The sequence below is a fragment of the Rana temporaria genome, chromosome 7 (genome assembly GCF_905171775.1).
Source record: "Rana temporaria chromosome 7, aRanTem1.1, whole genome shotgun sequence".
NCBI lineage: Eukaryota > Metazoa > Chordata > Amphibia > Anura > Ranidae > Rana > Rana temporaria.
This window is the reverse complement of record NC_053495.1, coordinates 61,840,709-61,853,688: the sequence shown is the minus strand read 5'-3', so window position 1 is coordinate 61,853,688 and position 12,980 is coordinate 61,840,709. Positions and strand designations below refer to the sequence as shown.

The window sequence follows — 12,980 nt, the reverse complement described above, 5'->3', positions numbered from 1 at the left end:
AGATAAAAATTTGTAGACATGTCTACAAATCTATCCGCTGGAATCGGAACCAGCGGATCGATCCGGTGGTCTGTACAGACTCACCGGATCGATCCGTCCGAAGGGATCCCCCGCATGCGTCGTAATGATTCGACGCATGCGTGGAATTCCTTTTATGACGGCGCGACACGTCATCGCAAGGGGATTTCGATCCGATGGTGAGTACACTCCATCGGATCCAAATCCGTGGAAATCCTCGAGAGGATAAATCCTCTCGTGTGTACTAGGCCTAAGATAGTGCTCCAAGTATAATCCAAACACTAAATCTGATGAGCCAACCGAGCAAGACTGAATGTTTCACTTCTAGTCAATAACACCCACCATCAAATAGGATGATGAGGGGGGGTACCAATGAGTGATGATTAATGTAAAACGTGAACCAATAGTACGACAGGTACCACCAACTCAGATGAATGAATAGGTAGCATGTAGCGTGTAATCAAGCTATCTCCGCTCTCGGCCACGAGCGGAGATGACGTCACCACCGGCTTTCCTCCTTACGCCAGGGTTTGACAAATTTGCTTGGAATCTAGGAGCCACCAAAAAAGTTAGGAGACAGAAAACGCACCCTGTCCCGACGAGCTTGCGCGCAGAAGCGAACACATACATGAGCAGCGCCCGCATATGTAAACGGTGTTCAAACCACACATGTGAGGTATTGCCGCGATTGGTAGAGCGAGAGCAATAATTCTAGCCCTAGACCTCCTCTGTAACTCAAAACATACAACCTGTAGATTTTTTTTAAACGTCGCCTATGAAGATTTTAAAGGGTAAAAGTTTGTCTGCATTCCACGAGCGAACGCAATTTTGAAGCGTGACATGTTGGGTATGAATTTACTCGGCGTAACATTATCTTTCATAATATAAAAAAAAAATGGGGATAACTTTACTGTTGTCTTATTTTTTTATTAAAAAATGTGTAATTTTTTCCCAAAAAAGTGCGCTTGTAAGACCGCTGCGCAAATACGGCGTGACAGAAAGTATTGCATTGATCGCCATTTTATTCTCTAGGGTGTTAGGATAAAAAATATATATAATGTTTGGGGGTTCTAATTAGAGGGAAGAAGATGGCAGTGAAAATAGTGAAAAATTACATTAGAATTGCTGTTTAACTTGTAATGCTTAACTTGTAATACCAACGGCCACCATCAGATGGCGCCAGCTCACACAAGGAAGAGCTGGGGACTTCACAAAAAAAAAAAAAAAAAATTTCCATGGCGACCGGGATTTGTCGAGCCCTGCGTTAAGTGGCTGCACACGCCACTCAATCATAGGTGTGGCACACTATTTTTATATATTTTGTTGCACATTATTTTATGAGGGTGATTGTTCACAGAGACTCACTATTTAGTTTTACATTATATATTTTATACTTTTTATGCATGTTTCGGTACCTGCATTTTATTATTTATTTCACTTAAAATACTCTTCATCACCAGTGGATCACTTTTGATGTTATATATATATATTAGTTGTTATCATATTAATATATATATATATTTTTAACAACTTTATTTATTTTATTGCCATTTTGCACATTGAGTTGGTGGTACCTGTCATACTATTGGTTCACGCTTTACATTAATCATCACTCATTGGTACCCCCCTCATCATCCTATTTGATTGATGGTGGGTGTTATTGACTAGAAGTGAAACATTCAGTCTTGCTCGGATGGCTCATCAGATTTAGAGTTTGGATTATACGTGGAGCACTATCTTAGTCTATTTTTTATTATTTATTAATTATTTCTCATCTGTGTTATTGGCAAGCGCCATCACCCCCCCCCCCCCCTTTGATATACTCTTAGTCCCCCTGTCAGAACACATGAGCTCAGTGGGAGAGATCGCTGGATTAACCTTGCATGGTTAGTACACCGGCTCCCGACTGGAGCTGTCAGGTCTTTTTTGTGCAATCCCGCGGGTTGCACGAAAAAAAAGCCTGTAGTGTGTACCATGCTTTATTATCAAAGTGGCTTGTATAAGCTGTGAAACTTCAACTTTACAGAACAAAATGATTTGGGTTTGATTAATACCATCTATGCCATGACCTGGATGAATGAGAAACTTCAGACATACCGTATTTTTTTAATACTATTATTTAGAAAAGTATTTAACGCATTATTTTCATATAATTCATGTTGGGGGGGGGGGGGTGATGAACAATCTGAAACACTTATGAAAGGGTTGATGAACTGAAGAGGTTGGAAATCCCTGCATATGAAATTACCTGTCATAGATTTTAGCAATGCGTAGCTCCCCTCTACCTTTTCTTAAGCTGATTCTTGTTGTGGAAGCATGAGCAAGTATATGACCTCCAATTGGCTTTTTTGGGTCAGCTTGAAAGCTATAAATAAAACAAAACAAAAAAACTTCTGTGACTTAATGATATATAATTTTATATTTAGAGAGAGAATTTAGCATTTAACAGAGCAAAGAGCTGTGTAGAAGAAGATTGTTGCTTAACAGTCTAACAAAAGGTCCACTTTGGGTTTTATGGCACACACATGTATTTTTTTAGTAATGCAATGCATGCAAGTCTTCCCATGCATCGATATAGGGAACATAACCACTGCCAGCACTGCATTTTTTCTCTTAAAATTTAAGTGTAGCTTAAATGAAAAAAATTAATAAAAACATTTAAATTAGCACTAGAGACATAACTTATAATCAGTAGAATGTTTCCCTTGTACTCTTCTTTTGTTCCTCTTTTATTTGAAGTTGTCTTCCACTGAGCTCCTCCATTTAAAGAAGCCATTACTACAGCTTCTAGGAAAGTAGGATTTCTGAATGGAGGGTGTGGGGCTCAATCATCTGAATACATAAAAATAAAATAAAATATGGGGCCGACTATCCAGTAACTGAAAGTGTATCAGTAATTAATTAAATTACACCGATTCGTCTGTGTGGATGGGATACCTCCAAGACTATATACAGTCAATTCATATAAAACAGTAGGAAGACAAAGAGACGTCTTCAAAAAGAATAGCAAAAAGGAGGATCAACCAGGATCAATCCTGGGATGGGTGATCTGTCTATCAAAGTGCCTGGACAAGGGGGAGGGGCTATGACGACGCGCGGCGGGGAACACCCAGCTATTCAAATGAAAACTGTTATGTTCCCTGAGCGCCGAAAAACTAGACGGCGGCAGCAGCTCTCCTGCAATGGCATGTTATACATACCTGAGGACTGCTCTGCTCTCCGCCTTCCTCTCTGCCCTCTCAGTCTCTTTCTCCGACCGCTCCCTGCCCCCTCTCCGCCCCCACTCAGAGGAAAAAAATAAAGTATCGGTGAAGCATCGGGAGCATTTGCGCGAGTACAAGTACTCGCGCAAATGCTCAGTACTAGTATCGGTATCGGGACAACCCTAGTTTAAATGCTGCGCATTTAAATCATCTTTAGAATGGTACAAAAATTAATAATGAACTTCTTTTGCTGCGGATATTCACACAGAGTTCTGACTAACTTTTTGTAACATTTTTCATGCTGATCTCATGAATATTTTTGAATAATTTATATAGCAAGATACTTTTAATTTTTTTAAATACAGATCTTCATTTTTAATTATTATTTAATTTCTAGTCATCTCCATGATTTATTTTATTTATTTTGTTGTGTCAAGTTACAATTGTAACATTATTGTTTGGTGTTATCTGATCTGTCCCTTTTATAATTAGACCTTTTTTATTTTTTTTAAAGTTAACCTGCCTACTCACAAGCAACATTTTTGGGTTGATTAAAAACACATAGGCAAGTATGAACTGTAAAACAAAATGACCATTTATTCTGGTAAAGACTAGAAATAAAATAAATAGAAGGCAGCACTGAAGAACCTGCTGCCATTTGTGCAACTCTGTGTGGACACTAAAATTGGGACATTGAGAACCACATACAGGAGGGAGCCCAATCTGGTCCTGGACTCCCAGAGGTCAGGAACAGCAGCAGGTCAGATATATGTCCCAAGTCTGTGGTACTACAGCAGGCTGCCTTCTGTCAGACCACCTTGAAGCAAGGCCATCACTTCCTGGTAGCCTTCCCTTTCCACTTGGCTGGAGCCTGTGCCTCTGGAGGTGTACTTGTGCCAGGAGGAGGAGAAGAAAGTGGAGGAGAGGAAGGTGGAGGAGGTTGAGAATAAGCAGGTGGGGGAGGATGGCCGTGGCTACAAATGACTGTGTCCTCGGTAAGTACCCCCCTCACCCCCTTATTCATCAAACTTATTAGTAGTGGCTCAAATCTGAGGCGTTGTTCCTCAGACATTTGGCTCATTTTGGCCATTACAAGGGTGCCATAGCCCTCTTCAGGGGTGGTAGGCTGCTGGAGGGTGGCCTGTGCCTCTCTAATCAGGGCCAGTGCTGCCTCACTCACTCTCATATCCCTCCTGGCCCTTCTTGTAGGAAGGCGGATGGGAGGCACCTGGCAACTTGTGCTGCCACCTCCTCTGTGCCACTCACTCCTGCCACCTCATCTGTGCCACTCACTCCTGCCACCTCCTCAGTGCCACTCAACCTGGCCTCCTCCTGCCTGACACTTTCTATACCCTCGTCCAGGCTGATGTCCTCCTGTGTTTAAAAAAGGGACAGTTTGAGTTTTGGGTTCAAAAATCACACACAATTTTCAGCTCATGACTGCAAATTGATTGAAAATAAATAGAAAAGACAATCATTCTGACCCCAGCAGTTTTCATTCTTTTCTCCCCAACTGTTTGGGCCACTACTGTCTATTGATATGGAAAACACTTTTAGATCAAACATTATATATCTTTTACATATTAACATCTTTTTGACAGCATTTTGTTTCCACAATAAATACATTTAAAATACTATACCTGAGACATAGCGAAGGTATTTCAAGAATATTAACACCTCCTCTATAACATACAGAGTAAACCCCCCGACGCAAGAACAGATTGATCAGTATTTAACGGCATCGGCAATACCGAGATTATCGGAAGTAGACCAAGAGAAACTAGATGAACCCATAACGGAGAAGGAACTCAAGGAAGCAGTAAGCGCAATGAAAATGGGGAAAGCCCCGGGGCCAGATGGCTTCACGGCTCAGTTGTATAAAATACTGTTTCCCTCTGTATCTGAGTATATGATTAAATTATTTAACGCGTTAGGATCATTTAAAAGAATAAATACTATACCTGGCTCCAGACAAATCCAGGTCTTCCTCCAGGATGGAAGGCTCCTCTTGCTCCTGAGAAGGCTCACATTGCTCCTGAGAAGGATCAGCTTGGCTGCAGGGAAGGCTGGAGGCTTAGCTGGAGCTTTTTCTGGGGGGAAGGCTGGAAAGTGACGGCCTTGATTCATGGTGGTCGTCAAGAAAGGACAGTCTGCTGTAGTACCACAACGACGGTACATATACCTGCCCTGCTGCTGCTCCAGACCTCTGAGAAACCAGGACCTTGTTACGCTCAGCCCTGTATGTGCCTCTCAAGGTCCCAATTTTAGTGTCCAGCTTTTCAGTAGTTACATGGGGCATGCAAGTGTGCACAAATGGGTGCAGGCTGTTCAGTGCTGCTGTCCTTAGCTCTTTTTTCCGGTGGTTGGGGTCTTTTGTCGCCCAAATAGCGGGCAGCTCCCTTAACCTATCAATAAATTCCCCAAGGAACTCCCTCTTAATCAAAAAACGATGACATGGCGGAATCAGAAGAGCAGGTGTCTCCAATTAGGTCTAGATCATCCAGAAAAGACGACGTGGTGGAGTCTGATGAGCAGGTGTCTAATTATAAATTCATAGAATGACAACACAACAAGCCCAGAGCCTGATGAGGAAACGTCAGAAAAGCGGAGCAGATACAAGGCATCTAACATGTCCGACGCGGAAATGGTGGACATCTTGCCAAAGTCTGGTTATGATGGCAGGCATGGGCCCTATACCCACCCTAATTTAAGGAAGGGCAAAATTATGGATAAAGTGCAAAGAAGTCTGACTAGACATTTTGGGGTGAAACGATCGAAGGAGCAGCTCAGAAAGAGGTGGTCAGACCTCAAACTGAGGGAGCCGGAACAGTTTAGGAGCATTAAGAAAATGCTTGAAAAAAGTAAGTACTTCTCCTGTGTCCCTATTATTATTGTTTTTCAGAACTTGCATGTTGCTCCATGTTGTTGCTTTTGCATATAGAACCTTAGAAACATCCGTTCGGCCACTACATACAATGTTTTCTGTAGATACAGGGTTAAAAATATTTTAATATGCCTGTTTATATTCAAGAAATATGTTTACATTGGTGTCTAGCTGATGTGTTTGTAACTAGAATTAAAATCAAAATTACATCAGTCTAAAGGAGAGGGCACTCAGCAGCTGTTTACACATCTGCACTAGTGTGTGCCACCAGAACAAACTTTTTAGGGTGACCTACACAGGTGCTCCTGTGCATTTTTGGGGTGTCTATATGTGTGAAACTTGTCCCAAAAAGGTGAGTAGTCAAGAATAGTGATTGCAAAAAACATGTCTTCTGCTAGTAACTGCCCAGACACTTGTTCCCCACTTCCAAGCAATGTTTAATATTCCTATTTTTGCCCTCAAATATGTGTGTGCGAAGTGTACTTTTTGTTTCATTCTCATATGGGACAGAAGACTGGGAGGACACCACTCCTCAGAGCCCAGAAAACACAAACATCACCAACCACGTCGCCAAGAACCCACACCTCACCGACCATCTTGCCAGGAACCCACACCTCAACGCCCACATCGCCAGGAACACACACCTCACGACCACGTCGCCAGGAACCCACACCTCACCGCCCACCTCGCCAGGAACCCACAACCTCACCGCCCACCCAGAGGTGAAATTCCTACAACAGGTCAGTATCTGTCACCACAGCTTCAGGGAATATGAGATGTAGGCCTGCAGATTTCCTAATACCCTTTTTTTTTTGGTTTAGGGGATGAACATGTGGCTAAAGGAAGGCCTTGATTCTCACATTCCAGGGCCCAAAACATCCTCCTCCAAATCAAGGCGTGCAGTAGGGAGATGTACGTCAAACAAAAAATGGCCTTTATTGAGTAAACATTTAAAAACATAATTGATGACTTGGGGGGGGGGGGGGGGAACTAAGAAAACCCCATTTTTTGTGTTCCCAGTTTGACCAAAACTTTTTTGCACTTCTTCAAACAAGCCAAAATTTGAAGATGCACACAGTGGGTCAACATGTGCCATCTGCCATCTCGGGATATCTATGTACGTGTTTTGTGGGTGCAACCTCTTCCTCACAACTCAAGTAGGTGAAAGGAAGAAGGGGTTGCACCCACAAAACACGTCCATTGATCACCCATGATGGCAGATAGCACATGTTGACAATAGGGATCAGGAGGGAAATACCCATTTTTAACCCTAAAAAGACTGTGTGCATCTTCAAATTTTGGCTTGTCCAGGGGTGACAACAACCCATCTTATTAGAGCAGGTAGACAATCTAATAAAAAATTTGAATGTCTGAGTTATTGCCTAGAGGTTTACATTGTTTTATTCTGTGTTATGTAATTGTAATTTTTTATTTTTCCTAAAAAAAAAAAAAAATAATTAAAATTATACATCTCAAATATTTGAGAAAGACCATGTGTGTGAATATGCACCAAGTAAAAATGTTGTAAAAACCACAACAAAGTGTGTATTGTTTTTCTTAAATACCATAGAACTTTTGATGTGTTTAGTTTTGGTGTTACCTGTGAAATGGTTGTTAGTTCATAAAGAAAATACACTTGACACTACAAGTAGTACACTAGGAAAAACTAGGAGACAGCTAAAATAAACACCAGCAAGACATCAAAAATGTAATTTCAACAGATTTCTTTATGATTTTTCTTCAATTAATAAAGTTACAGATTGGCTGGCATAGGAATGGCCCCCCTTCAGGATAATGGCCAGCTGGTTCTGCCTGTTTTTAACCTCTATGCACATGGCGGAATATAAATGAAACTACATTATTTTTTGTTGCTGCATTTTACATAATTTCTTAATGAGACATTCTCCTAGATATATGGCCACAGTTGGGCCAGAGGCCGGACTTGGCTCAGGTGTAATCGCCTTGCCGGCCTAGAACATGGCCCCCCCAAAGTGCCCGTGCAGTCCGGGATATGTATGTAGAGTATTTCACGGGTGTGAAATACTCTACATACATATCCCGGACTGCACGGGCACTTTGGGGGGGCCATGTTCTAGGCCGGCAAGGCGATTACACCTGAGCCAAGTCCGGCCTCTGGCCCAACTGTGGCCATATATCTAGGAGAATGTCTCATTAAGAAATTATGTAAAATGCAGCAACAAAAAATAATGTAGTTTCATTTATATTCCGCCATGTGCATAGAGGTTAAAAACAGGCAGAACCAGCTGGCCATTATCCTGAAGGCGTTCTCCACAACTCTTCGGGCTCTGGCCAGCCGGTAGTTGAACACCCTCCTTTCTGGGGTGAGGGTCCGCTGGGGGAATGGCCTCATTAGATGCGGTCCCAGGCCAAAGGCTTTATCAGCCAGAAACATGAAGGGGAGTCCTTCCACATTCTCTGCATCCGGTGGCAATGCAAGATCATCGCTCTGAAGACGATGCACAAACTCTGTCTGCCTGAAGGCTCCCCCATCCGACCGTTCTTCCCCACATCCACAAAGAGGAATTCATACTGTGCTGACACCACCGCCATCAGCACAATGCTATTAAACCCCTTGTAATTATAGTATTGGGACCCCGAACGGGGTGGTGGCACAATGCGGACGTGCTTCCGGTCAATGGCTCCACCGCAGTTGGGGAAGTCCCACCGCCTAGCAAACTCCGATGCCACAGTCTGCCATTCCTGTGGTGTGGACGGAAGCTGTGGAATCAAACAAGAAAAAAAAAAAGGTTATACAAAAACATTATTGGCCAACATCAAACATTTATTTTAAGGAGCATTGAAATACAAAAATATAAGGCACAATTATCACATTCCTCACCCCCTCTGATGGACCATTGTAAAAATCTTGGGGGGGGCTAGATAAGTTTGGGACCTCAAAAAAAAAAGAAAAAACGGTGAAGCTATACTTTAAAACACATTTTAGGGGGGGGGGGATAAAGCACTACAATGGATCCAACAAAATACATTGGGAAGTGACTAGGCTAGGTGTGTTTGGGCCCAGGATAGCATGCTGGAGAGGTAAGTGAAGGGAATTATGCATGTAGGCCAAAAAAGGGGCATTAAAAGCTTACAGCATGAATGGGGGCAAAGGGGACATTCACAGCATATTACAATAATGGTAATTAGGGAAGGAGGAAAGAAATACAATACATTAGCATACATTAAAAACATTACATTTGATATTAAAGGAGAAAACGTACCCTCATATAGTCGTCCTGCAGGACTTGTATTATAGCAGAACAGGTATCTGGGATTATGAGGCCCAGAGCCTGGGGGGAGATGACTGTTGTGAACTTCAAGTCCTGCAAGCTTCTCCCAGTTGCCAGATAGCGTAAAGTGGCAACTAGCCTCTGCTCAGCGCTGATGGCTTCCCGCATAACGGTATCCTGCCTGGTGATAAATGGCGGCACCAAAGCCAAGAGCTGCTGGAAAACGGGGTCAGACATCCTAAGGAAATTCATGTAATCATCAGGATTATTCTCCTGGATCTCCCGCAGCAGAGGCATATGAGAGAATTGGTTCCTAAGGAGCAACCAATTCTTGATCCATGAACACCTACCCTGTTCCTGGCCTCGTCTAGGTCTAAAACAATAAGACCAACACACACCGACTGCATAACATGAACGTAGAGCGGAAGAGAACCAGACGGCGGTGAAGAAGAAGCCCCCCCTGCTAAAAGAGCTAAAGAAGACAGGGGGGGGCCTCCGGAGCAGACTAATAAATTATTTTAAAAACCCTGTGTCGTGTTTTTATTTACTTTAACACTTTGCCTCCAGGTGAATGGGTAGGGGTACGATGTACCCCATATCCATTCACTTAGGGCGGGGGGCCGGTATCTGGGGGCCCCCTTATTTGAGGGGGCTCCCAGATTCCGATAAGCCCCCCACCCGCAGACCCCGACAACCAACGGCCAGGGTTGTCGGGAAGAGGCCCTGTCCTTATCAACATGGAGACAGGGTGCTCTGGGGTGGGGGGGCCCCACAGTGCGCCCCCCTGCCCCAGAGCACCCGACCCCCCCATGTTGAGGGCATGCAGCCTGGTAGGGCTCAGGAGGGGGGGGCGCTCGCTCGTCCCCACTCCCTTCCTGGCCGGGTAACGTGCTTTGGATACGGGTCTGGTATGGATTGTAGGGGGACCTCCTACGTCGGTTTTTCGGCGTAGGGGGGGGTCTCCTTACAACCCATACCAGACCTAAGGGCCTGGTATGCTCCTGGGGGGAGAACCCATGCCGTTTTTTTATTTAAAAATTGGCGTGGAGTTCTCCCTCTCAGGGATGCATACCAAATGCCGACGCTAGAATTGGCGGGAATCCAAGTCGGATCTCCCGTCGCTTCTATGACGCGCTCGCTGGAATGTGCTTTGTCTATTCCAGCGAGTGCGAGATGTCGGCACCATGTCGCCGAGAATCAGCGCGATGCTGTCGTGCTAAAAACACAATATCGCAGTCACCCACTGTACTAACACGCGGCAACACGAGATTAGCAAAAGCAGCCCCAAGGGTGGCGCCAATTGAATATAACTTCCCCTTTTATAGTGCCGTCGTACGTGTTTTACGTCACCGCGTTTGAGAACGACGAGATTTTGTCTTGACAGTGTGTACATAAAGAAAGCTTGACAACATTCTTTTACAACAAGATTCTCGGTCGTGTGTACGAGGCCATACTCCTGAGTTTGTGAAAACCCTAGAGCAATCAACATAGCTACACATCCCGCAGTGCGCCCGTCCGTAAGCCAATTCCTGTTTGGTGGGCGAACAAACTCAGACTGAACTAGGGTGTCATTAACCATTTGCTTACTGGTCACTTAAACCCCCCTACCGCCCATACCAATTTTCAGCTTTCAGCGCTCTCACTCTTTGAACAACAATTGCGTGGTCATACAACACTGTATTCAATTTTTTTCCCCACAAATAGAGCTTTCTTTTGGTGGTATTTGATCACCTCTGCGTTTAAAAAAAAAAAAAAAGATTATAACATTTTGCAAACAGATAATTTTTCTCCTTCATTGATGTACACTGATGAGGCTGCACTGATAGGCACGGATAGTCTGCACTGATAGGCTGCACTGATGGGCACCGATAAGGCGGCACTGGTGGGCACAGATAAGGCGGCACTGGTGGACACTGATAGGCGGCACTGGTGGACACTGATAGGCGGCACTAAGAGGTGACACTGCAGGGCATTGATAGGTGGCACTGGTGGGCAATGAAAAGTGGCACTGATGGGTGGCAGTGATGGGCACTGGTAGGTGACACTGATAGACAGCACTGCTAGGTAGCACTGATTGGCACTGCTAAGCATTGATAGGTGGCACTTGTGGGCATTGATAGGTGGCACTTTTTTGCACTGGTGGGCACTGATTTGTGGCACTGTGGGCACAGGCAGGCGGTACTGATTGGCACAGATGAGGCGGATGTACCTCTTCCTCTTTGGGACCAATGTCCCTTGAACAGAAGCCGGCGATCAGCTTTTTTTTTCTCCTTACGCTGTCGCATGCGGAGAAAAAAAACAGCAATTAGGTTCCTTTCATACTGGGGCGTTGGGTGCGTCGCTGTTTTTGCGGAGGTTTTCAGCCACTATCGGGCACTTTTAACCCCCGGATCTGAAGGAGTTAAGATTCCTGGCACATCTTGCGACCATGTGGAGTCTTGAGCCAACTATGGCCTCCATACCATCAGAGCGTGCATGTGCCAGTGATTTTGTAAGATCTTACCAATTTGATCCCACTGCGCACTATACTGAGTAATCAACCTCATTGGGCCCTCCGGCACATCAATTGCTGTGCCTTGGGTACTTAGTAGGTCGACTCTAGTTTTTTGCCTCACAGTTTTCTTAGCCCTTCTAAGAGTACAGTGGGAGTAACCTCTTTCCCTAAAGCAGGGGTGCCCAACCTTTTGAAGAGCGAGGGCCATTTAATCGACTTAGTAACCGGTCGTGGGCCACAATGAGTGGAGCGGGCAGATGTTTGGTTCGTGTCCGCTCTGCATATGCAGAGCAGACACGAACACAGCCCACTCTACTGAATGAGATTTCTGATACAATCCGCCCAGATGGAAGGGGGTGGATCCCCTTCAGTTTATCTTTTTTAGCGAATTGGAGGTAGGCGGGTGTAAATGGACACAAGTCCGTCTACATCTGCCGCTCCATAGAAGAGAAAGAAAGGTCCAATTGGGTTGAACCGATCGCGTGAAAGGGGCCTAAGGCTGCTGCTGTCCCAGGCAGAGTGCATTAGGTATCACTCCGCCTGTGACAGGAGCTGGTGCTATACAGGAAGCAATGACTTATGCTGCTCTGCTCCACAGCTGCTTGCTTCCTCTACCGCCAGCTTCATTCACAACACTGATGCTCTGGGATGGCGGGTCGGCAACCCATGATCTTGGCTTGCCAACCTGCCATCCCAGAGCAGGAGGTCAAGGGCCACATCAGAGGGCTTTGCGAGCAACTAGTTGGGCACCCCTGCCCTAAAGCATCTAGAGTTCCTCTGCCTCACGTCTATAATCTACCTCAGTGGAACAGTTCCTCCGAATCCTGAGGAACTGTGCCACCGGGATTCCATGAATCAGTGGTTTTGGGTGGTGGCTGTCAGCAGAAAGGAGAATATTAGCCGCCATTTTCTTCCTATACATTTTGGTTAATAATTTCCCCATCTCCAGCCTAATGGAGAGGTCAAGGAAAGGTCCACTACATATGTCAAACTGATACTGCGGGTATTGTGACCAAGTTCCCCCATGAATTCCATCAATAAGTAATAATGGGATATTTACTGCTAGGGAATAGAAAGTGGAAAGAGATCCTATAACCAGAGATTTAAAAACTTGGGTGATCCAGAATTCT

At 44.6% G+C, this 12,980-nt stretch overlaps 1 protein-coding gene across 6 annotated transcripts in view; it reads right to left on the bottom strand.

Annotated features, from left to right (window-relative positions):
• DMC1 (DNA meiotic recombinase 1) overlaps nucleotides 1–12,980 on the bottom strand; it is a 530,416-nt gene that overhangs the window by 43,476 nt on the left and 473,960 nt on the right. For all 6 annotated transcript variants that reach the window (XM_040359476.1, XM_040359477.1, XM_040359474.1 and 3 more), the window contains one exon: nucleotides 2,267–2,383. In XM_040359476.1, coding sequence (XP_040215410.1) covers nucleotides 2,267–2,383 — 117 coding nt within the window. The remainder of the gene's footprint in view (nucleotides 1–2,266; nucleotides 2,384–12,980) is intronic.